This window comes from Capricornis sumatraensis, chromosome 20 (genome assembly GCF_032405125.1).
Source record: "Capricornis sumatraensis isolate serow.1 chromosome 20, serow.2, whole genome shotgun sequence".
Lineage (NCBI taxonomy): Eukaryota > Metazoa > Chordata > Mammalia > Artiodactyla > Bovidae > Capricornis > Capricornis sumatraensis.
The window spans coordinates 50999943-51022485 of NC_091088.1; the positions used below are offsets into that span (position 1 = coordinate 50999943).

A 22543-nucleotide genomic window follows, 5' to 3' on the forward strand; every position below is an offset into this window, starting at 1 on the left:
TCTTGGACTGCCTGTTTATTCCAAGTTTATGATTCTCTTTTATACTTTTACAAAAGCATTAGGTCAGGGTGTTGATATTTTTAGTTCTCATTGACCCAGATTTATTTTTCTCCAAAAATCATTGTTGCCCCTCAAAAGGAGTTCCTTCCTCAGCGATTCTCTTATCTACATTTTCTCATGAGTCCTTGTGGATACACTGTAACTCATGCTAATGTCTGGGCTGCATACCACATTCCTCGGTTTATTTCTTATCTTTCTAAGTCCTGTTTGCCCCTAGTATCCTAAGCTCACTATTTCTTTGAAAGGGCTTCTAGCTATAAATATCTCTAAAAGTCCCTAATTTCTATAAGCTATAGTAAAATATGCTAACGTTACCTCGATCCTTAAATCTTTAGCTTCTAACTATTTTTATTATTCCTAAACCCTAAATTCAGCAAACTCCTTTGCCATAAACACTTTCCTCACAAATGGGCTTCAGATAGCAATCCCTCCCATGGCCTCAAGCTGTGGCCTGTGTGCTCACCCTGGAACAGTCTTTTGTAAGTCCTTGAACAAATGTCAATGGTGAACTTTATGAATTATTCTTTGAGCACAGCTGCAGAAGGCTTTATGCCATCTCATGCTCCTCTCAAAAACAATAAACACCTTAATATTCTCTTTAGTCAACTCAGCCGAGAAAAGGAAAAAACAAGTCAGAATCACATAGCCTAACTCCTTCATTCCAGGTCCGTGCCTACAGAAAAAAGGGAGGGGGTTTAGGGCCATGCCTCCATTTTGTCCTAATGCCTAATGCGGCTCCCGACACTCTCCCACTCATTTTAGAAAATTTAAGATTTGACTCTTAAATCTGACTCTACTCCCTCTCTCCTCATGTGTTGACACCAAAAATGGTTGGCTAGGTCGCAAATGCCTCCTCCCTGGCTTACAAGATATACCTTCTCTTAGTCCCCATTTCTCTGCCAACACAACACTGGTTTTGACATGAATAATGCCGACAGCCTGCAATAATCCACAAAACCTTTAGCTGATTTCCTCTGCCAGTGGCCTTAGTCATAGGACAGAGGTCTGGAGGTCCTGAGAATTTCTGCAAGTCCTGAATCCTGCATAGTTACATTTAAGGGAACATTTGTGGATGTACTTTTATAACAGATACATTCCCTCTAATCTGCCAATTGGACCCAGTAAGTCTTACAGTAGGTGACTTATACTGGATTTTAGACATCAAAGGCATATGACTCCTTGGCAGAGGCCAGGTAAACAATGTCTACTAGACAGTGCTAAGGAATAGGAGGCATCCTCGGGGAAAAGGGGGCCTAAATCAGGCTGTTTCCAGATGCACTGGCAATTGCTCAACCTCCCCTTCCTCAAGGTAATCTCTGATCTAAAAAAAATTCATGCCCTTCAGGTCACAACATTAGGCCCACCAAGCCCTACAATCTTCCCTAGGAGACCTCAGGTAACAACACAAATGAGGCCAACTCTGGACTGAGAACTGTTCTCTGTCATCCCACTCTTCACTGAGGCAATAAATTTGGAGACTTGTTCGGTTTGGAAGACCTTCATTCTGTTCTCAACCCACTCCATACAGTTATCAGAATACAGGAGATTAAAGGTGATTTTATCAATAAGGCCCCTATCACCCAAACCAGAGCAATGTAAAGTCAAGGATGGATAATGTAGAAACTGGATGAATCCATTATGAGCATCATATAAGATCAACAATGTCTTTGGAAAAGGGAAACCTCTGTAAGCTGTCAATAGGACCCAGATCAGGTCTTCATGGCAAAGATGGGTCATGATCACAGCTAAAGCAGTCACAGCGGAAGGGAAAACATCTTCCTATGGCCTCAGGCTACTCACAATTCCCTCTTGAAAGAGGAAACAGAGGCCTGTCTTCCCTGAGAACAGGAAGTGGCTGACACACACTCTGGAGACCTGCCAGTGGGTAAAGCTGAGAAGACTTTTACCACAGACACTAGCAGTGACAAAAACTCTGACAAAATTTGGGATCAGAAAATGTAGCCTTTCTCCAGAAAGCTTCCAATTTATTTAGCATCCATTGGGAATCTCTTCAGTGTACATATTTGGATGAACAAGGTTTAACTTCTGGCTGACAGCTCCTTCATAAAGGCCACTCTCAGAGTTCATCTCTAGGAGGTGCTGTTGTGCTGAAGGAGGGAGAACATCCTCTGTACTCTTTTCTCTAGCGTGAATTTTCTGATGCTGGATGAGAGTAGACCTTTGGCTGAAGACTTTTCCACATTCATTGCATTTATATGGCTTATCTGGTTTATGAACTTTCCGGTGCTGCCTCAGATTAGAACTTCGTCTGAAGGTTTTCCCACATTCACCACACTCATAAGGCCTTTCACCAGTGTGGACTCGCTGATGATTCATGAGGTCAGAGCTCCGGCGGAAGGCTTTCCCACATACGTTGCATCTGTACGGTCGTTCACCTGAATGAACTATCTGATGTTGAACAAGTCCATCAAAGCGGCTGAAGAATTTCCCACATTCATTGCACTTGTAAGGTTTTTCTCCAGTGTGAACTCTCCAGTGTTTAATTAGGCTGGAGTTGCAGTTGAAGGATTTTCCACACTCACTGCACTCATGAGCACTTTTACCAGTATGAACCCTCTTATGATGAATAAGGTTCGAGCGTTGCCTGAAGAACTTCCCACACTCACTGCATTCATAAGGCTTTTCTCCAGTGTGAACCCTCTTATGTTGAATAAGATTAGAACTTCGACTAAAGAATTTGCCACACTCGCTGCACACGTGAGGACTTTCACCAGTGTGAACTCTCTGATGTTTGATGAGACTGGAGTGCTGGCTGAAGAATTTCCCACATTCATCACACTCATAAGGCTTTCCTCGATTATGATCTCTCTGGTGTTGAAAGAGGCCAGCAGCATAGCTGAAGAATATCCCACATTTGTTGCACTCATAAGACCTTTCTCCAGTGTGGGTTCTCTGCTGAACAAGCGAAAGTTTGTCACTGAGAGCATTCTCAGATTTACTGTACTTCTTATGGAGTTGCACAGTAGGAAAATCCACCACACTTTCAGAGCTCTGCTCTGGCTCCCCCACACTGGTAGTGACCTGATGCTGCCGAAAACCACATCTGGCCACAGAGGCCTTCCCATCCTCCTTGAATGTGAAAGATTTCTTTGATGCATCATATCTGAAGCTCTTCACAAGCAAGGCCCTGCCTTCATTCCTTCCAACAGACTTGTCCACATTCTGCTGCATCTGTGGCTGGTGAAAGTCAGCATTGAACTTGAACTCTTTCCTATGTGCCTCATGCATGTGTGGTTTCTTCTTGGAATGTGTTGCCTGATGTTCAGCCAGATATAGAATGTCTTTCAAGTGTAGGCCACACAGGTTACAGGGGTAGCCCTTCGGGGTGGATGGAACTGCCTTGGATTTCATGTTCTGTGACACATCTACAGAAACACTGAGCTCAGCAGGTGATTCCTCACCCTCTGTTCCACAGTAAAAATCTGAAAGTAGAGAAATGCTGGTGATATTCATGTTAATTTTCATGGAAGGAAACAATCCAATCACAAATGCAAGTCTGACCCAGGAATGAGTCAATGGGACTGTTGGCAAGATGAGAGGCCTAAGGTCAAGATAAGCAATGGTCTTCCCAGCAGTACTGTGCCTGGTAAGCTCATGAAATAAGGGAGGCCATACCAGAAGCCCAAGGTCAGGGGCAGCGGCCAAGAGGAGCAACCCCACATCCAAGGAGCAGTGGCTGCGTGGGTGCAGTGGTGCCTAGAGGAGCTACTCCACATTCAAGGTCAGGACAGGCAGCGGTGAGGAGATACCCCTCATCCAAGATAAGGAGTAGTGGCTGCGCTTTGCTGGAGCAGCCATGAAGAGATACCCCACGTCCAAGGTAAGAGAAACCCAAGTAAAACAGTAGGTGTTGCAAGAGGGCATCAGAAGGCAGACACTGAAACCATACTCACAGAAATCTAGTCAATCTAATCACACAAGTACCACAGCCTTGTCTAACTCAATGAAAAAAAGCCATGCCCCATGGGGCCACCCAAGACGGGTGGGTCATGGTGGACAGGTCTGACAGAATGTGGTCCACTGGAGAAGGGAATGGCAAACCACTTCAGTATTCTTGCCTTGACAACACCATGAACAGGATGAAAAGGCAAAATAATAGGATACTGAAAGAGGAACTTCCCAGGTCAGTAGGTGCCCAATATGATACTGGACATCAGTGGAGAAATTAACTCCAGAAAGAATGAAGGGATGGAGCCAAAGCAAAAACAATGCCCAGTTGTGGATGTGACTGGTGATAGAAGCAAAGTCCAATGCTATAAAGAGCAATATTTCATAGGAACCTGGAATGTCAGGTCCATGAATCAAGGCAAATTGGAAGTGGTCAAATAGGAGATGGCAAGAGTGAAGGTCGACATTCTAGGAATCAGCAAACGAAAACGGACTGGAATGGGTGAATTTAATTCAGATGACCATTCTATCTACTACTGTGGGCAGGAATCCCTTAGAAGAAATGGAGTAGCCATCATGGTCAACAAAAGAGTCCAAAATGCAGTACTTGGATGCAATCTCAAAAACGACAGAATGATCTCTGTTCATCTCCAAGGCAAACCATTCAATATCACAGTAATCCAAGTCTATGCCCCAACCAGTAACGCTGAAGAAGCTGAAGTTGAACAGTTCTATGAAGACCTATGAGACCTTTTAGAACTAGCACCCCAAAAAGATGTCCTTTTCATTATAGGGGACTGGAATGCAAAAGTAGGAAGTCAAGAAACACCTGGAGTAACTGGCAGATTTGGCCTTGGAATACAGAATGATGCAGGGCAAAGGCTAATAGAGTTTTGCCAAGAGAACACATTGGTCATAGCAAACACCCTCTTCCAACAACACAAGAGAAGACTCTACACATGGATATCACCAGATGGTCAATACCAAAATCAGATTGATTATATTCTTTGTAGCCAAAAATGGAGAAGCTCTATACAGTCAGCAAAAACAAGACCGGGAGCTGGCTGTGGCTCAGATCATAAACTCCTTATTGCCAAATTCAGACTTGAATTGTAGAAAGTAGAGAAAACCACTAGACCATTCAGGTATGACCTAAATCAAATCCCTTATGATTATACAGTGGAAGTGAGAAATAGATTTAAGGGATTAGATCTGATAGATAGAGTGCCTGATGAACTATGGACAGAGGTTAGTGACACTGTACAGGAGACAGGTATCAAGACCATCCCCATGGAAAAGAAATGCAAAAAAGCAAAATGGCTGTCTGGGGAGGCCTTACAAATAGCTGTGAAAAGAAGAGAAGCAAAAAGCAAAGGAGAAAAGGAAAGATATAAGCATCTGAATTCAGAGTTCCAAAGAATAGCAAGAAGAGATAAGAAAGCCTTCTTCAGCGATCAGTGCAAAGAAATAGAGGAAAACAACAGAATGGGAAAGACTAGAGATCTCTTCAAGAAAATTCGAGATACCAAGGGAACATTTCATGCAAAGATGGGCTTTATAAAGGACATAAATTATATGGACCTAACAGAAGCACAAGATATTAAGAGTTGGCAAGAATACACAGAAGAACTGTACAAAAAAATCTTCACGACCAAGATAATCACAATGGTGAGATCACTCACCTAGAGCCACACATCCTGGAATGTGAAGTCAAGTGGGCCTTAGAAAGCATCACTATGAACAAAGCTAGTGGAGGTGATGGAATTCCAGTTGAGCTATTTCAAATCCTGAAAGATGATGCTGTGAAAGTGCTGCACTCAATATGCCAGCAAATTTGGAAAACTCAGCAGTGGCCACAGGACTGGAAAAGGTCAGTTTTCATTCCAATCCTGAAGAAAGGCAATGCCAAAGAATGCTCAAACTACCGCACAAATGCACTCATCTCACACGCTAGTAAAGTAATGCTCAAAATTCTCCAAGCCAGGCTTTAGCAATATGTGAACGGTGAACTTCCAGATGTTCAAGCTGGTTTTAGAAAAGGCAGAGGAACCAGAGATCAAATTGCCAACATCCGCTGGATCATGGAAAAAGCAAGAGAGTTCCAGAAAAACATCTATTTCTGCTTTATGGACTATGCCAAAGCCTTTGACTGTGTAGATCACAATAAACTGTGGAAAATTCTGAGAGAGATGGGAATACCAGACCACCTGACCTGCCCCTTGAGACACCTATATGCAGGTCAGGAAGCAACAGTTAGAACTGGACATGGAACAAAAGACTGGTTTCAAGTAGGAAAAGGAGTACGTCAAAGCTGTATATTGTCACCCTGCTTATTTACCTTATATGCAGAGTACATCATGAGAAACGCTGGGCTGGGAGAAGCACAAGCTGGAATCAAGATTGCCGGGAGAAATATCAATAACCTCAGATATGCAGATGACACCACCCTTATGGCAGAAAGTGAAGAGGAATTAAAAAGCCTCTTGATGAAAGTGAAAGAGGAGAGTGAAAAAGTTGGCTTAAAGCTCAACATTCAGAAAACGAAAATCACGGCACTAGTCCCATCACTTCATGGGAAATAGGTGGGGAAACAGTGGAAACAGTATCAGACTTTATTTTGGGGGGCTCCAAAATCACTGCAGATGGTGACTGCAGCCATGAAATTAAAAGACACTCCTTGGAAGAAAAGTTATGGCTAACCTAGATAGCATATTCAAAAGCAGAGACATTACTTTGCCAACAAAGGTCAGTTTAGTCAAGGGCTATGGTTTTTCCTGTGGTCATGTATGGATGTGAGAGTTGGACTGTGAAGAAAGCTGAGTGCCGAAGAATTGATGCTTTTGAACTCTGGTGTTGGAGAAGACTGTTGAGAGTCCCTTGGAATGCAAGAAGATCCAACCAGTCCTTTCTGAAGGAGATCAGCCCTGGGTGTTCTTTGGAAGGAATGATGCTAAAGCCGAAACGCCAGTACTTTGGCCACCTCATGAGAAGAGTTGACTCATTGGAAAAGACTCTGATGCTGGGAGGGATTGGGGGCAGGAGGAGAAGGGGACAACAGAGGATGAGATGGCTGGATGGCATCACTGACTTGATGGCCGTGAGTTTGAGTGAACTCCGGGGCTTGGTGATGGACAGGGAGGCGTGGCATGCTGCGATTCATGGGGTCGCAAAGAGTCGGACACGACTGAGTGACTGAACTGAACTGATACCAGGAGCCAGGACACAAAGATGGGCACAGTGTCAGATGGAAAGGCAGGTCTTCAGCTCTGTTCTTAACAAAGGCTTTTCTTGGGGGCTCCAGCTACTGATAACCTGTGAGGGCTGTGCAGAAGGGTATGCCCAGTTCTGGGAAATCCTGATTGCAACTGGCTGACTAGTGTTCAAGAACTATCAGAGGAATGTGCACATCTCATGACACATGAAATGCAGACCCATGCTGAAGAGTGCTGCAGAGGGAGCTGTGAAAACAGTGAGGGGCACAGACAGAGGCTCCAATCAGAGAAGAAATGACCAGTGGTCAACATACCAAAAATAAGAAAGGCAAGGTACAAGAGATATAAGCCCATTGGCTTGGCACCAAAAGAATGATGAACACAAGTAGCAGGTATGATTTGAAGACAGTAGTGATGTCACATGCTCCCCCACCCACACTTACCTGAGCCAGGCCCTCTATACATCCCTCTTGCCATGGCTGAAGTCATATCCACTCGGTCAGGCACCCAGGGCTCTGCCCCCATCTCCAGCTGGGCAACTATGTGAGACCTGAAAGATGCAAGTCCTAGGGGGAAGATGGGGCAGGTAAGGGACCAGCACTTGCCCAGGTGAATTATCCCACAATAGAACACAGGAAAAGAAACATAATTACAAAAGGAACACACAAGGGAGATCTGGCAGGAAAATCCCAGCGGTCACGGCAAACAGTGACCACATCAGTGCCTAGAATTCCTGGCAGTCAGGCCTTAGGCAATGTTAGCTAGAGCAAAGGAGCCAAACAGAACTGTCAGAGATCTGAACAATCACCCATGAGATCACTGGCTGAGTCAGACGGGATCTGCTGGGCTGACTGCAAGACTCCTCCTTCTAGGACCCTTCCCCACCAGGCTTCGAGACAGTAGGTGTTGAGGCTGCTTGAGGAGAGCATGGGACCCTGCACACAGCTCTGCTCTGGACCCATAGCACATATACCTGAAGAGGTGGGGGGACTTCCCTGGTGATCCAGTGGTTAAGAATCTACTTCCCAATGCAGGGGACTTGGGTTCAATTCTTGGTCGGGGAACTAAGAACCCACATGCTGCACACCACAACTAGAGAAATCCACTCACTGCAACTAGAGAAGCCTGCACATTTCAACGAAGACCCAGCATAGCCCAAAAAACAAAGGCAGGGGGAGGGGAGGAAGCAGTGCCCACAGCCCAGCTGTGGGAAGGAAAGAACCACCTCTTGGGAAAAGGGAATGGGCAGAGATGAGCTCAGGACACCTGGGTGGGTGTAAAAGCCTTACCAAGGGAGGCGATCAGTGCAAAGTTCTCCAGCATCACATCACAGTACAGGAGTCTCTGAGCCTCATCAAGGAGTCCCCACTCCTCTGGGGAGAAGTAAATGGTCACGTCCTCAAAGGTCACATAGCCCTGCCATGATGATGGGGACAGTTCATTCCATGATCAGCTTTTTTCCTCAGGACTCCCTCTCTGTTCACTGCTCACCCTCCTCCCCAGCTCCCCAACACAGAGGAGATCTCAGACCCTTCTATGACTGCTGTGTCAGCCCACAGCAATGCCCACAGGCAGGTAGGCAGAGAGATACCAGTTGAGCTCTGGGTCTGAAATGCAGGGCCCCTAATAATTACCCTAAGGCATATGATAATAGACAAAGATACTCCAAAACTCCTAGGAGAAAGCATATTTTCTTTTTCTGTCTCTTCAAGTTATAAACCTTATCATGTCTTTTGATTGTAAACACAGCCCACTGAGCCTGAGCCTGGATTGGCTCAATCAGTAAAACTTGAAATTGAAAAGGGAGACTTTTTAAAACACCAACTGCTAAAAAGCCTCTCTTGTTGAAACTCTAAGTCACAGCCTCCTTAAAATTGTTTGCCAAGGGCAAATACATATCTTATTTGTCTTCTCCTCGAAGGACAAAATCCGAGCAAATAATCTAACTTATTCCAACTGTTACTTATAAACTAGCAAATTTTATATGCTTCCCTAGTGGTGCAGTGGTAAAGAATTCACCTGCCAATGCAGGAGACTCAAGAGTCTCTTGGGTTTGATCCCTGGATCGAGAAGATCCCCTGGAATAAGAAATGGTAACCCTTTTCAGTATTCTTGCCTGGAAAATTCCATGGACAGAGGAACCTGGCAGGCCCCAGTCCGTGGAGTTGCAGAGTCAGACATGACTGATAGGCTGAGCACACATGCGTAAGTTTTATGTTGTACTTGATTCATGATTAAAGTTTTAAAATGAGAGCTACGAATTCCCTGGTTGTGTCTGTCTGTAAGTCCATATGTGTCTGCCACCTCTGATGGCACTGCCAAAATTAATTTTTAAAAGACCTTTATTTAATTGGCTTATAAAAATAAGCACTTATATAAAAATTCTCAAATAAGTAATAAAAAAAATCTTTCAAGTTCATATATTTAGGATAATCTTTAGTAAATAAGAGCTACTTTTAAACTTGTTGATTAAATTAATATCTCAGATTTAACATTAAATATAATGTAGATAAACAACTTTTTTTCTACCTGGGTTTATTAGTCAAATGGGCTCATTGTCTCTGTTGCAAAGTTTGTCACCAAAGAAACAAACAAACTTAGGATAATGATTACTTTAAAGTCTCATGAAATTTTTATGAGTAATCTAAGTATGATTGTTAAAAACAAATAAATTAGGGAATTCCCTGGCGGCCCCATCATTAGGATTTGTTGCCATGGCCCAGGCTGATCCTTGATCAGGGAACTAAGATCCTGTAAACTATGCAACTTGGCAAGAAAAATAAATAAAAATAAATATATAAAATAGATGTAAATGTGATCAGTTTTTAGGTAGATTTTTAAACAATAATTGTGTTACATTATGTCCACTTAAATAACTCCATAAATCCATTTGGTAAGTTATACCCTATGTTTCGCTATGTTAAATTAAGTGATGGGAATTTGTTGGATGCCTAGATCATTTCCAAGTAAGATAAAGTATTGAAACATTAATTGCTAATGTCTAAGTTTATATGTACTTTTGGCCTCTCATTACAGAGAGATTAAGTATTTTTGGCTCTGGTGAATATATCTTGCACTTTATTGAAAGACTATAATATGAAATAAAATATGTTTCTAGAAATTATACAATGTACTTATAAATTTGCCAAGCCACAAAATGTTAATAAAGTTTACAACTGTTTACTTCTTTATTTTCACTAAAAAAATAAGATTTCAAAGGATTGAGGATTCCAATTAAATATGTGGTTAAAGCTGCCAGATACAATAATAGAAACAGAATGTGTTTTGGGAAGAGAAAAAATAAGGTGTGGAGATGTTTTTGTTAAGGAAAATGAAAGTAATTTTGTCCTAAAGCTAGTTTGTTCTAAATGGGAAAGAAAACAAGAGATAAACTAAAATTAAATTCTGTAGGATTGTGCATAAAGGAGTCTTTAGAAAGGAATTTTATATGTGGTCATGATTGAATAAGATTGGAATTGATTTAGTTAAGCAAGTAAGTTTTAATATCAAAGTAAACCAGTAAAAATTGGAATTTGGTTTTCTATTAAAAGAACAAAGTTTTTGTTTTCCTGTTGGTCTGTTTTTGATAATAAGAGATTATGAAAGGCTTTTCTTTATCTTTAAATAATATACTTAGGAAAACACCAAAGATCCTCTGTCTTGTCAAAATAATTACTTACTTTCTGTTGTCTTTATCAGTTCTTTGATTCATTGAGTAAATCTAGTCCTACTGCTATTAAAAGAGCTAAATTTTGCTCAGAACTACATAACCATCTATATTTGCCGAAGGTTTTAATTGTTAGTTTCACTGAATGGATAACGAAGCATTGCTGTGAAGATCTATTTGACAAAGTCCAATTTAAAAAAATATTTTTGGCAAATTTCCCTCAAATCAAATTGTAAATGAAATCTTTTTGATTTAGGACTTTGAGGGATGAGATAGCTTGGGGGCCCTCGAAAATACCTCAAAGATTTATTCTTTCTCCTTATAAAAAGATACTAAATTAATCAGCTATATTTGATACGTTAAATTATGTGGAAACTGTTATCATCTTCTTTATGTTGTGTCTATATAGGTATGTGTTCTAAGTGTTCCAGAAATTAGGTGAAATTCCTGAAGTCATATATATCCTGGCATAAAATGTTATCTGTCATCAAGATGGAGGCTCAGACTAAAGGAATTGAACCCAAGTATCAGAGAAATGCCCTAACTGACCTTCAAGTGAAGGCAGTAGCAACAGAATTTATAAAGACTGTGATACATGTGAACAAAATCCATTCTGCTTCTGCAAAAATCCTGACCCCTTCTTGCCAGACTTTTGCCATCCTGATATCCTTGTACCAAGGCAACCGTATGCTACCGAATAAGAGAAATTAAAATAGGTAAACAATAGTTGCAAACTAAACAAACAGTCAGGGCTATGGGCAAACCAAGATGGCTACTTAGTTCTCCCCAGCTCCCTGGCAAATCTCATTTCTCCCCCTGCACTCCTTCACTCTCCATCATGCATTTAAGGTGCACTTAAATAGACATTGGCAGGGAGAATTCTATAAAACAAAAAAACAGCCTATCAGTGATGTCTGACCTTTCAGGTCCATAACCCTGGGAAAAACTATTTTTGCCCCAGATGCCTCAGACCTCTTCTCTCTGGACCCTTTGAGCACTTGCAGCTGGACATCATTCAACAGCCACTAAGTATGGTTTATCAGAATGTTATTATTACATGTATGCTTTCCAGATGGGTTGAAGCCTTCCCTTGCTACAAGACTGATGACATCACAGGGGCAAAGAAACAATTTTTTATAATGTATTTTCTTTTTGGGGTATATATTACATAATCTCCAGTGATCAAGGCACCCACCTCACTGGGCAAATCACTCAAGCCTTAACAAAATTCTCACAAGCTCCTTGGAATATCACTGTTACCCTCACACTTAATCATCAGGCAAAGTCAGCAGAACTAATGGAAGAACTAGACACAAAGCGGAACAAGAATTAATTACACACTGATGGATATGATTATAATTTTTATGACTGTTTGTTTAAAATACAATATTATTGGTTTTTTAATCTTTTATTTTCCAAATGCAAGGAATTCTTTTAAAAAGATTTACAGCAGTTTGGTGAATTGGACTTCTTGGTAGCTCAGCTGGTAAAGAATCCACCTGCAGTGCAGAAGATCCTGGTTCTATTCCTGGGTCAGAAATTTCCCCTGGAGAAGGGATAGGCTACCCACTCCAGTATTCTTGGGCTTCCCTAGTGGCTCAGATGGTAAAGAATCCTCCTGCAATGTGGGAGACCTGGGTTCCTCCCTGGGTTGGGAAGATCCCCTGGAGAAGGAAATGGCAACCCACTCCAGTATTTTTGTCAGGAGAATACCCATAGAAAGAGGAGCCTGGCTGGCTACAGTCCACGGGTCGAAAAGAGTCGGACATGACTAAGTGACTAAACATGGCACAGCATAACTTTGTAAGCAAAAATGAAACATTTTTTTCTCCCCACCTGATTGCTCCAGAATTCAGAAACTCTGAGTATTCTCATTTTTTTCACAATATAGTTACATTTGGAAAAGTTCAATAAGACTCTGTTCTCCTTAAAATAGAACACAATTAGAAATGTTGGTTATCTTATCAAGGCCTTTGACTGGAAAGTCATATTTGAGAAATACACACAGACTCAGATATGACCAAACAGTTTGAAAGAACTTGACTTTATTTCATTATTTTTCTTTTTAGCTGCACCATAGCTTACAGGATCTTAATTCCCTGACCAGGGATTAAACCCTGGTTCTAAATTGAACCCTTGTATGTATGATTTTAGTACTGTTAGTTTCATTGAGGTTTTGTTGTTTACCTGAAATCTGGACTAGATCCTGAAATGTTCTAATTCCATCCAATATCTGGCTACAACTCTTTAATGTTTCCAATTTTCTCCCACCCTTTTGACTTGGAATCACTGAGAACTAAAATTGCCCTTTTCCTGATGCCTTGAAAACTGAAGCTAGACGACTTGATAGAAATTTCAGAGAAACTGCCACAACAGCTCATATTTAAACAATCCTCATGCTTGCTGCTGTATGAGCCACTTAGAAAGAACAACTGGTGACATCAGAGACATCTCAAACTGCAAAAGATGCTTCGACCCTGACAGCTAGAAATCTTCTTGACTGCATCCTGATGTCAGAAACTGATTTATAATTGACTCCAAACATTAACCCTTTGTTTTCTTTTGTTTTCCTAGAAATGTCTCATTAACTACCTGATCGCTTGTACCATAGGTCTAGCTTCTGGAGCCCATCTGCATCACTGCCTCCTGAAATGAGGCATAATTGTTTTCCTGAACTGATCTCTTCTCAGAACTAAAAATCTGCTTCAATGAACCAGTGCTCAGACACTCAGTCGTGTCCAGCTCTTTGTGATCCCATGGGCTGCCAATCTCCTCTGTCCATGGAATTCTCAAGGCAAGAATACTGGTGTGGAGTGCCATTTTCTACTCCAGTGGCTCTTCCCCATCCAGCAACTGAACCCACCTCTCTTATGTCTCCTACATTGGCAGGCGGATTCTTTAACATTAGCACCACATGGGAAGCCCTCAATAAGCTGGAGGACTCCTCTTACCTGTTCTGTTTCCACACAGGAAGATCCAGAGGAGGGAACTACTGGGGTCTAGCATGCTGCTGCTAAGCTGTTAAGTCACTTCAGTCGTGTCCGACTTTGTGCAACCCCATCCCAACGGCAGCCCGCCAGACTCCGCTGTCCCTGGGATTCTCCAGGCAAGAACACTGGAGCGGGTTGCCATTTCCTTTTCCAATGCATGAGAGTGAAAAGTGAAAGTGAAGTCGCTCAGTCATGTCCGACTCTTTACTACCCCATGGACTGCAGCCTACCAGGCTCCTCTGTCCATGGGATCTTCCAGGCAAGAGTACCGGAATGGGGTGCCATTGCCTTCTCCAAGGGTCTAGCGTAAGCCTCCCCAAAATGTGCCTCTTGATTATTGATTATTTTGCCTATTGATTATTTTGAATTAAAGTTACTGAAGAAACAGCCAACACAAGAAGGACACTGTGACCCACATTTCTGTCTCCCTGAAAACAGAAAATTAATTTCTACGTAAAAAGTGCACTCCCTGGAGGTCCAACAGTTAAAACTCTGCACTTCCACTGCAGGGGGCGCAGGTTTGACCCCTGGTCAGGGAACTAAGATCCCACATGTCACGCATGGCCAAAAAGTTAAAAAAATAAATAAATACATAAAATAAACTGGGCCAAGATATTAAAAAAAAAAGAAAGAAAGAAAGAAAACTATTTAAAAGTGCACCCTCTGTATCTAGAGGTAAAGCACACCTTTATTGCCAAAGGGAGAGAATTTGGACCAAGAAACCTATATAAATAAACCTTGTTACTTCTTTAATTTATTACCTGAAGCCCAAACTTTGTTGAGATTCTTCATAATTGGGCACCCAAAATCTAAGTTCCTTTGTCCAGTTGATTACTCACAAAGGTATTGTTTGTCTAATAAGTAAAAGATGCTGACATTGGCCACTTTGTAGGTCCCATTTCTGACTTCACTTACATTAAAATATATTTTTCTCCTGTTAATGTGCCTTATGCTAATTATTTTTATTACTGCAGCCACGAGAACTCAAGAGGTAGAGGGAGAAATTTCCCCCTCCCTGACAGCATCCAGAGAATTCTAGGCAAATACAACCACAATCCCAACCTGCCCCAGACCTTCTATGATTCCCAATGCCAAGGACAACATCCATTCTTGAGGTGAAGGCCTTCCGACCTGGCCATGATCCTGGCTTCAATCCAAGCTACCCGGGACTACAGCAGACCCCCTCGCTTCTCTGTATGGCACATTCTGTCCCTTCACCAATCACTTACTCAAAGCCAACCTCTCTGGTCCTCCTGCCAATAGCTCTCCCAGCTTGCCCCATTTGCCCCTTGGTTCTCCAGCCTGACTGAAAATCCCATGGCTCCCCCAAGGGTCCACAAAGGCCTGGTGAAAATGCAGATGGCCATATGAGCACCAGCCCAGGCCTCACTGAAAAACTACTTCCATCATCATCAAGCCTCAGACCTCCTTTCATATCTACGCCCCCAGGAAAATTTGGCCAGCTGCCAGATACACTTTTCCTTACATACAGACCCTCTCTCCCCACCCAGCTACTACCACAAACACTAAGTCTCCCTCTATGATGCCAAACAGGCCAGCCGAAGTACCGAAGCAAGATGCCCAGTTCTCAGGCTCCACTTTCCTTCCTCCTTCCCCCTAAGGTCACTGCCACCCTCCTAAATCAGACACACAGTTACACCCTTGTCCATACACCAGATGCCACATTTTGGATGTTTCTTTTTTTTTTTTTTCCACAGGGGTTTTGCCAATGGCTCAGCAGTAAAGAATTAGCCTACAATGCAGGAGACACAGGAGACGTGGGTTCAATCTCTGGGTTGGGAAGAGCCCCTGGAGGAGGAACTGGCAATCCACTCCAGTATTCTTGTCTGGAAAAAAATCCCCTGGACAGAGGAGTCTGGTGGGCTATGGTTCATGGGGGTCGCAAAAGAATCAGACATGACTGAGCAACTAACCACTCAGTACAGCTTGTGGGATCTTAGTTCCCGGACCAGGAATCAAATCCATGCCCCCTGCAGTGAAAGCCTGGAATCCTAACCACTGAACTGTCAGGGAAGTCCCTGGTGTTTCTCACTATGAAAATAAAGACCAACCAAACAAGAAAAGCAAAAGGCTATTTATTCTGAGTTTGTTATAGAAAGGGAGTTAGCCACTTAAGTTTTGATTTTTTTAAAAATTCATGTGTGTTCCCTTTATTTTTAAATATTTTTATTAAAAATAATTTTATTGGCATACAGTTGCTTTACAATGTTTAGTTTCTACCATTCAACAAAGTAAATCAGCTATATGTATACATATATCCCCTCTTATTTGGATTTCCTTTCCATTTAGGTCACTACAGAGCACTGAGTAGAGTTCCCAGTGCTATACAGTAGATTCTCATTAGTTATCAATTTTATACATAGTATCAATAGTGCATATGTGTCAGTGCCCATCTCCCAACCACCTATGTTGGCAGAGACTCAAAGGCAGGCAGAGGAACGGGAAAGCTTTATAAGTGGAAAAAATAATGGAAGGCTTCAGGTATGCCCTGTTGGCCTGGGAAAGCTGTAGGCAAACTGACTAGAAGCAGAGCATTCTAGGTGATCAGTTAGAGGTGCATATTTGGCTATTTCTGGTTGGTCTTAAGTTGGAACAAAAACGAGAGCAGTTGTCAGTTATTAAGTCCTGGTTATTTGAGGCCAACTGTTATAGACATTATTGTTTAACTTCCTGGATTGTCACTAGAGATAGCAATCTGGGTTCCTGCAAGTCTAACTTACAGCAAAATGGCTTTCTGGGTTGTTTATTGTATGATAAGGGGGTTTGTTTCCTGGCCAGGTTGTTGCAGGTTGTGGGTCAGAGTTCTATTTTATGCATAGTCTGCCAATGTCCCTTTATATATTCAGTGTCTCTTAACCTAAACTAAGCCTCCCCCAAACACCATAACTGTGTGTCTAGCTGCTCAAGCTTCAACTCCACTCAGGGGTCCCTGGAACATCAGAACATGGCCCAAATGTAACTTCTGCTATTTCCAGTGAAAATTCCTCCTACAAACAAGTTCCCTTCTCAGTTGATGGTTCATCCATCCTTCCAGCTGCCAAAATCCAAATCCATCGAGTCGCTGCTTTTCTTTCTCAGTTTCCACCTCAAAAAATCTGGTCAGCCTCACTTAGAAGACCTACCTAGAATCCAGTCGCTTCTTCTACCTGCAATCACCTGCCCTCCTCACCTGGCCAGCAGCATTGCAGCAGCTACTGATTGGTCTCCCCACCTTCACCCTCAGCCCACAGTCAGTTTTCCACTTGGCATCCAGGTGACCCTGTTAGGATGTAAGTCACATCACCTTCCTCCTCTGCTCTGTGGCTTGCGTGGCTCCGAACACTCTCAGAATAGACGCCAGGCTTCTCAGCCGGCCATTCCAGGCTGACTTCAGCCCACCTGCTCTCTGAACACTCCCAGCTCCATCCTGTACTTGCACACCGCTGGTTCCTATTGCCTAGGAAACCGTTTCCCATCTCATCCACTAGAGTTCAGAAACGGGACCCTCTCTCTATGATCCCTGCCCTGGATTCAGGACCCGAGGCTGGAAGTGACCACTCGCTCCCTCTCAAACCCTCAGGACCCCAAGACTCAAAAGCAGAGAGATGAAAAAGACGTCAAGTCGTAAAGCAATGCCCATCTTTGATCCCCCGACTGCGAGTACGTGAGGATGAAGGGCTGAGCGGCTGCGGGCCTGAAGCCCATCCACTAACCTGCGCCGTGTCCATCAGCGCCGCCGCAGCCATTGCAGCCCCTGGACGCAGGAGCCCTCACAGACGGGTGACCGAGGCGGGTGTCGCGGGCTCAGCGTAGCGCCACGGCCCCTGGCCCCGGGCGAGGTGGGACTTCAGTCTCCTCGGGGTCAAGTACGCCCGGGGCCGGGTGCCGCGAAGAGCGCGCGGCGCGGCAGGACCCTGACGGACACCGCGTTCCTGGGGCTCACTAATAGTTCAAGGGCGCAGAGAAGGGTCCTGGCCTCCCAGTCCTTCCCACTTCCGTTCCGAAAACCGCCTGGGAAGCGGTACCCGCCCAGCCCCACCCCCAGCCCCGGACCCAAGCCTCGGGGCGCACGGACCCAGCCCGGTGAAATGACTAGCTGGGCAGAAACGCAGGAAATTCCGGCCCCCACCTCCCCGACCGGAAGAAAGGACAGTCTTCCGGGCTGTCATTGGCCCAGCGCCAGCCGGTGACGCACCGGCGTAGCCTCCTGGACAGTGTTTTCCTGCATCCGGCAGGGCGGGTCAGGGGCCGCAGGGAGGAGCGGGAGGGAGGCGGGCTGGGGACGAGAGCGGACCTTGCGGCTAGTCGTTGACTTTGGCCGGGAGACACCGCGAGCTTTTCCTCCTTAAGGGGCCGTCTCCAGACTTCTGGAACTGTCTGGGGCCAAGTGCACCCTGCCCTCAGAAGTCTGTAATATGAGACCCACACGTGCCTGTGTGGGTGTAGGCCGGTCTCTTGATCCCGCAGGCTCCCTGGGACCTAGATTCACTTTAAATAATGAAGATAATATCTAATATACGGGTTCTTTGTGTACTAATGTTAGGGGAAGCACACTGATTGGAACCGCCCACTCTGGCCAGGCACCATAGTAGCTATTTGAACTATTTGCATGAGTTGTTTTATGACAGGAGATCCTGATAAGGAATACGGAACTAATAAGCCACCACCAACCGGAAGAGTTCAGGAAAGGTCTAAAGGAGACACAGTGAGTCCGTCCACTTCCCAGAATCCCTCTCAGCTAGCATCCATCTTGGCTGAGCTATGCATGCGCCACCGGGAAAGACTGAATTAGAATGATTGGCCAAAGACCACCCGGAAACTAATCCCATCACCATAAAACCCGAGACTTCGAGCCACGCGGCTGAGCAGTTCTCCTGGGTTCCCTTTACTGCTGTCCACTTGGGTGCCCTGTCCCAATAAAATCTCTTACTTTGTCAGCACTTGTGTCTCCTCGGACAATTCATTTCTGAGTGTTAGACAAGAGCCCAGTTTCAGGCCCTGGAAGGGGTCCCCCTTCCTACAACAAATGGCGACTCAGGTGGAATTCTTCTTCACTGGGACTGACATCCTGACCACTCGGGGTACTCAGGGGCCAGCTTGCCTGCCAATGGACCAGACCCAGTGGCCGAAACTTTTGTCCCTGGTCTCCTCCTGACGTGGACAACTGGCCAGAGTGCCCCGACCGGGTAAGGAACAAGAGACTTAATTGACCTCTCTCCCCTACCCTCTCTCTTTCCTCTCCTTAACCCTTCCTATCCTTTCTAGTCCCCCGGTCCTGGACACAGGAAGGGCCCTCAGCCTGAGCTGAGGATTGGAGACTGATCACCTCCTCTTGGCAGAGAACTCCAATTCTAGTTCTGGTCTGGTCTGATTTCTGGTAGGGCCGAGTTCTAGTCCTCCTTTCTCTGGAGGCCCAGGGTAAAGTCCCATAATGCCTGGGTATCTGTAGGTGGCAGGAGACATCTGTAAGGCCACCCCTTTCACCCTCTCCTGCCTCCTCCCCCTTCTTTTCAACCTGGCTTCCTTTCCTCCCTTTGAAATCTTTGATGTTAGTACTCGGATCTGAAGTTCTGTGTCTCTATAGGAGATTTTCTGAGAGATTGTATGCTTGTATTTAAGCGAGTGTCTGATGAGGACTGCCAGGTTTATATGTGTATGTTTTAACTCTGTTCTGTGTTGTGATTTTTGATGGCCATTTTGCTTTGGCCACCATTTGGTTTAGACCTGCTTTGTTAGAACTTGATTTTCTTTCCCTGTGCCTTGAAACCAGGGCTCTCAGGAACACTTATCTAGACCATCTCTAACTCCTGAGACAGGAAAAGGGGGAAAAGACTTTAAATTTTTTATTTATTTCAACTTTTTTATAAACTAGTTAATTTTATATTGTAATATCTAATTCATGACTAAACGTAGAAAGTGAAGCTAGATCTTGCACTGTGTCTATCTAAATATGTCTTGGTATGTCTTTGTCTCTGGGTAATATTTTTGAGGTTAATTTGTAAATGAGCTCTATTTGGCTTAAGAAAAGCTAAGCGCTTACAAATCAAATAATTCTAAATTAAACAATAAATTCCAGGTTCATGTGAACTGGGAAATATTCAGTATTAAATACCTGATATTAATGTTTGTTTGTTGACCTATCTAATATAGACATTATCTTAGAGTAATTAACATTAAGTAGATATTTTCATTGTACTAGGTTTAATATAAGTTAAGTATTATATCTGTTACAGGTTTGTCAACAAGGAAATTACCTCGAGTGAAGAAACTTCTAAAAATGTAAATAAGATATGAGCTTTTATATAAACTCTATTAATAATTATTCTTTAGAAATATCTGTCTAAAATAGTCTCTCCAGATTGGCATAACTTAAATTTCTGAGGGGTGTGCTAAGTGTGCTAAGTGTTGGAAGTCTATTGAATAGTTAGGTCATTTCCAAATAAAATAAGATTTTGAAACATTTACTACTAAACACTGATTTCCTTTTACAGAGAAACTAAAGAGATTTGGGACTATAAATGAATAATGTTTGGTGCCATCCTAAAATGTTCTAAGAAAGCAAGGGTTTTAGAAATTATCACTGGTATTTATGCTCACCAACCTATAAAATGCTAATATAAAAGTAGTTCTTGGTTGCTAAAGGAAAGTAGGAAGTGTGTTTGCAGTAAAAAAAAAAAAGTATGAAAAATACTAAAAAGAGTTATGCATGATAAGGATTTTCTAAAATGGATTACAAAATTGATTTTGTTAGGAATGACACAGCCATAAGAAAACTGGTTAGAGCCAATTAGGTCCAAGATGGCGGAGCTGACTTTCACTAGACCTTGAGCCTTGGTATTTACATCCATTGTGACATATCCACAAGCTAAATGATACACCATCAACATTGACTAAATCTGACCAAATGTTCTAAACGCTTTTAATGGATCTTTCTGATAAAACTTCCTAAATCGAATTCTTTTGAAGTTTCTTTGACCTCTAGCTAACTTTAGGGTGCTTCAGAGGGCTCCTGAAACATCCCAAAGAGAGATATTAAACTTTGTTTATTTGGTTGGTTAAATTACATGAAAAAGATTATCAAATGAGTAATAAATCCACTCATGTTATTAGTGTATGATAAAATTACTAATACAGATATCCTAGAAATTATATGGAGTTCTTAACATTCTGATATGTCCTAGTATTCTAATGGAAAACCTGATGACTACACAAAAGTTAAGAGAAGGACTGAATGAACCAGCGAATATGCTTATAATTTTTATGGTTTCTATCTGAAAAATTACGGGTTTGAATCTTATGTTTTCAGGGAGTAGGGAAAACCTTCCTCTCAAACTAATTATGACAATACTTTGGTAAAATTAAACGTTATAAACAAAACAATTATATTTTCTCTCTGGCTCCTCTAAATATTGGAAATTGTCAGGTTTCCAGTAAGTTTATCAGATGAGTTAGGAAGGTTATCTCCATGGGTTCAAAAATCTCAATAAATTTTTGAAACCTTAAAAAGGGAAGAATTCACCTAGATTTGTTAGGCAAAATCTGTGATAAGCCTTTGGTGTGAGTTTCCCAGCCCTGTTTTATTTTAAAAGGTCAGTCTGAGACTCTATAAATGTTTCAGCAAAATAAAAAGTCTATAATCAATTATGGTTATATAAAACATCAGACCAAAATTAGTGAGAACAGACCTGTTTTGCAAACTAGCCTTAATTTGGTTATATTTGATAAAAATGAGGGTAACTCTAGGGAGAAAAAGATATTTCAAAAAATGTTAAATCCCAGTTTGTTAATGGAGGTCTGCATCTAGTAAGACTCATCTCTTATGCTGTTATGTGATATTAATGTAAAATTTAATTGAATTCTTAAAGAACACCCTAAGTTTGTTTCTGAAGCTTATCTCAGTAATCTCTCTTTGGATGAAGAGCAGATGCCTCATGACCTGCAACCAGGACTGGAAAAAGACATAATTTAAGGGACTGTCTCCAACCTGGATAGAAGGAATTTTTTTTACCAGGTACTCTTAACTAGCTCATGCACAATAAAACTGAAGGGAAATTAACTCTTAGATTAATTCCCACTTCCAAAGGCCCCTACACTGGATTGGTCTATAGAGAAGACAGCTGACCTGATCTCACCTTAAAATGATGCTCAAGCAGGAGAAACTACATTACACCAGGATAAGATGACGACATCAGAGGTAGACAGCTTGCCCAAGATGCTGGACCTGATTCGTATGATCATTTATGTTTTCTTGACTTCTTAGACCTTTGCGTATAAATCAAATGCTTTTCTGTCATAGGCCTGATTCTATGCTAGTTTTAGAAATCAATTCAATTGTTGGGTTTCTGGCCAATTACCTCTGTCTAGTTCTGAGTTACCTTGTTAAATTTTTCTACTACAAGACTCTAACTGGTTGGCCCTGAGAAATTTTACTTAAAAAAAAATTATAGTCATATTCAGATTACTGTGATATTACTAGATGAGATCCCTTCACTGGGCCAATTAATAATGCCTGCTCTGACTCTGGCCATAAATTTGAGCTTTTTTCTATTACTCAAGCTCAATCAGAGCAACAAGAAAAGTTTCACCAAAGGAGGAAAACATCTCCCAGAGTTATGGGATGGATTTATATGGATAACACCAGGCTATGGTAATTTAGGTTTAAAGTCTCCTCTGTGTTCAGTTCAGTTCTGTTCAGTTCAGTCACT

The 22543-nt window shown here is 42.6% G+C and overlaps 1 protein-coding gene across 1 annotated transcript; it reads right to left on the reverse strand.

Moving 5' to 3' along the window:
* Window positions 1-1627: 1627 nt before the first annotated feature.
* On the reverse strand, window positions 1628-17750 carry ZNF792 (zinc finger protein 792). The gene is made up of 4 exons (XM_068992852.1): window positions 17552-17750; window positions 8471-8597; window positions 7625-7747; window positions 1628-3503 (listed from the first exon to the last, which is right to left on the reverse strand). The coding sequence occupies exons 1-4, from the start codon at window positions 17582-17584 to the stop codon at window positions 2050-2052; spliced, it is 1737 nt and encodes a 578-aa protein (XP_068848953.1). The 5' UTR covers window positions 17585-17750; the 3' UTR covers window positions 1628-2049.
* Between the last annotated feature and the right edge of the window lie 4793 nt (window positions 17751-22543).

Excerpts from the sequence above, each read along its gene's own strand:
- ZNF792 (XM_068992852.1), bottom strand. The coding sequence starts at position 17,584 with ATGGCTGCGGCGGCGCTGATGGACACGGCGCAG. Across the intron at positions 8,598-17,551 it reads CGCTGATGGACACGGCGCAG|GGCTATGTGACCTTTGAGGA; the intron begins GTTAGTGGATGG and ends TCATCATGGCAG. Across the intron at positions 7,748-8,470 it reads TGCACTGATCGCCTCCCTTG|GACTTGCATCTTTCAGGTCT; the intron begins GTAAGGCTTTTA and ends TCTTCCCCCTAG.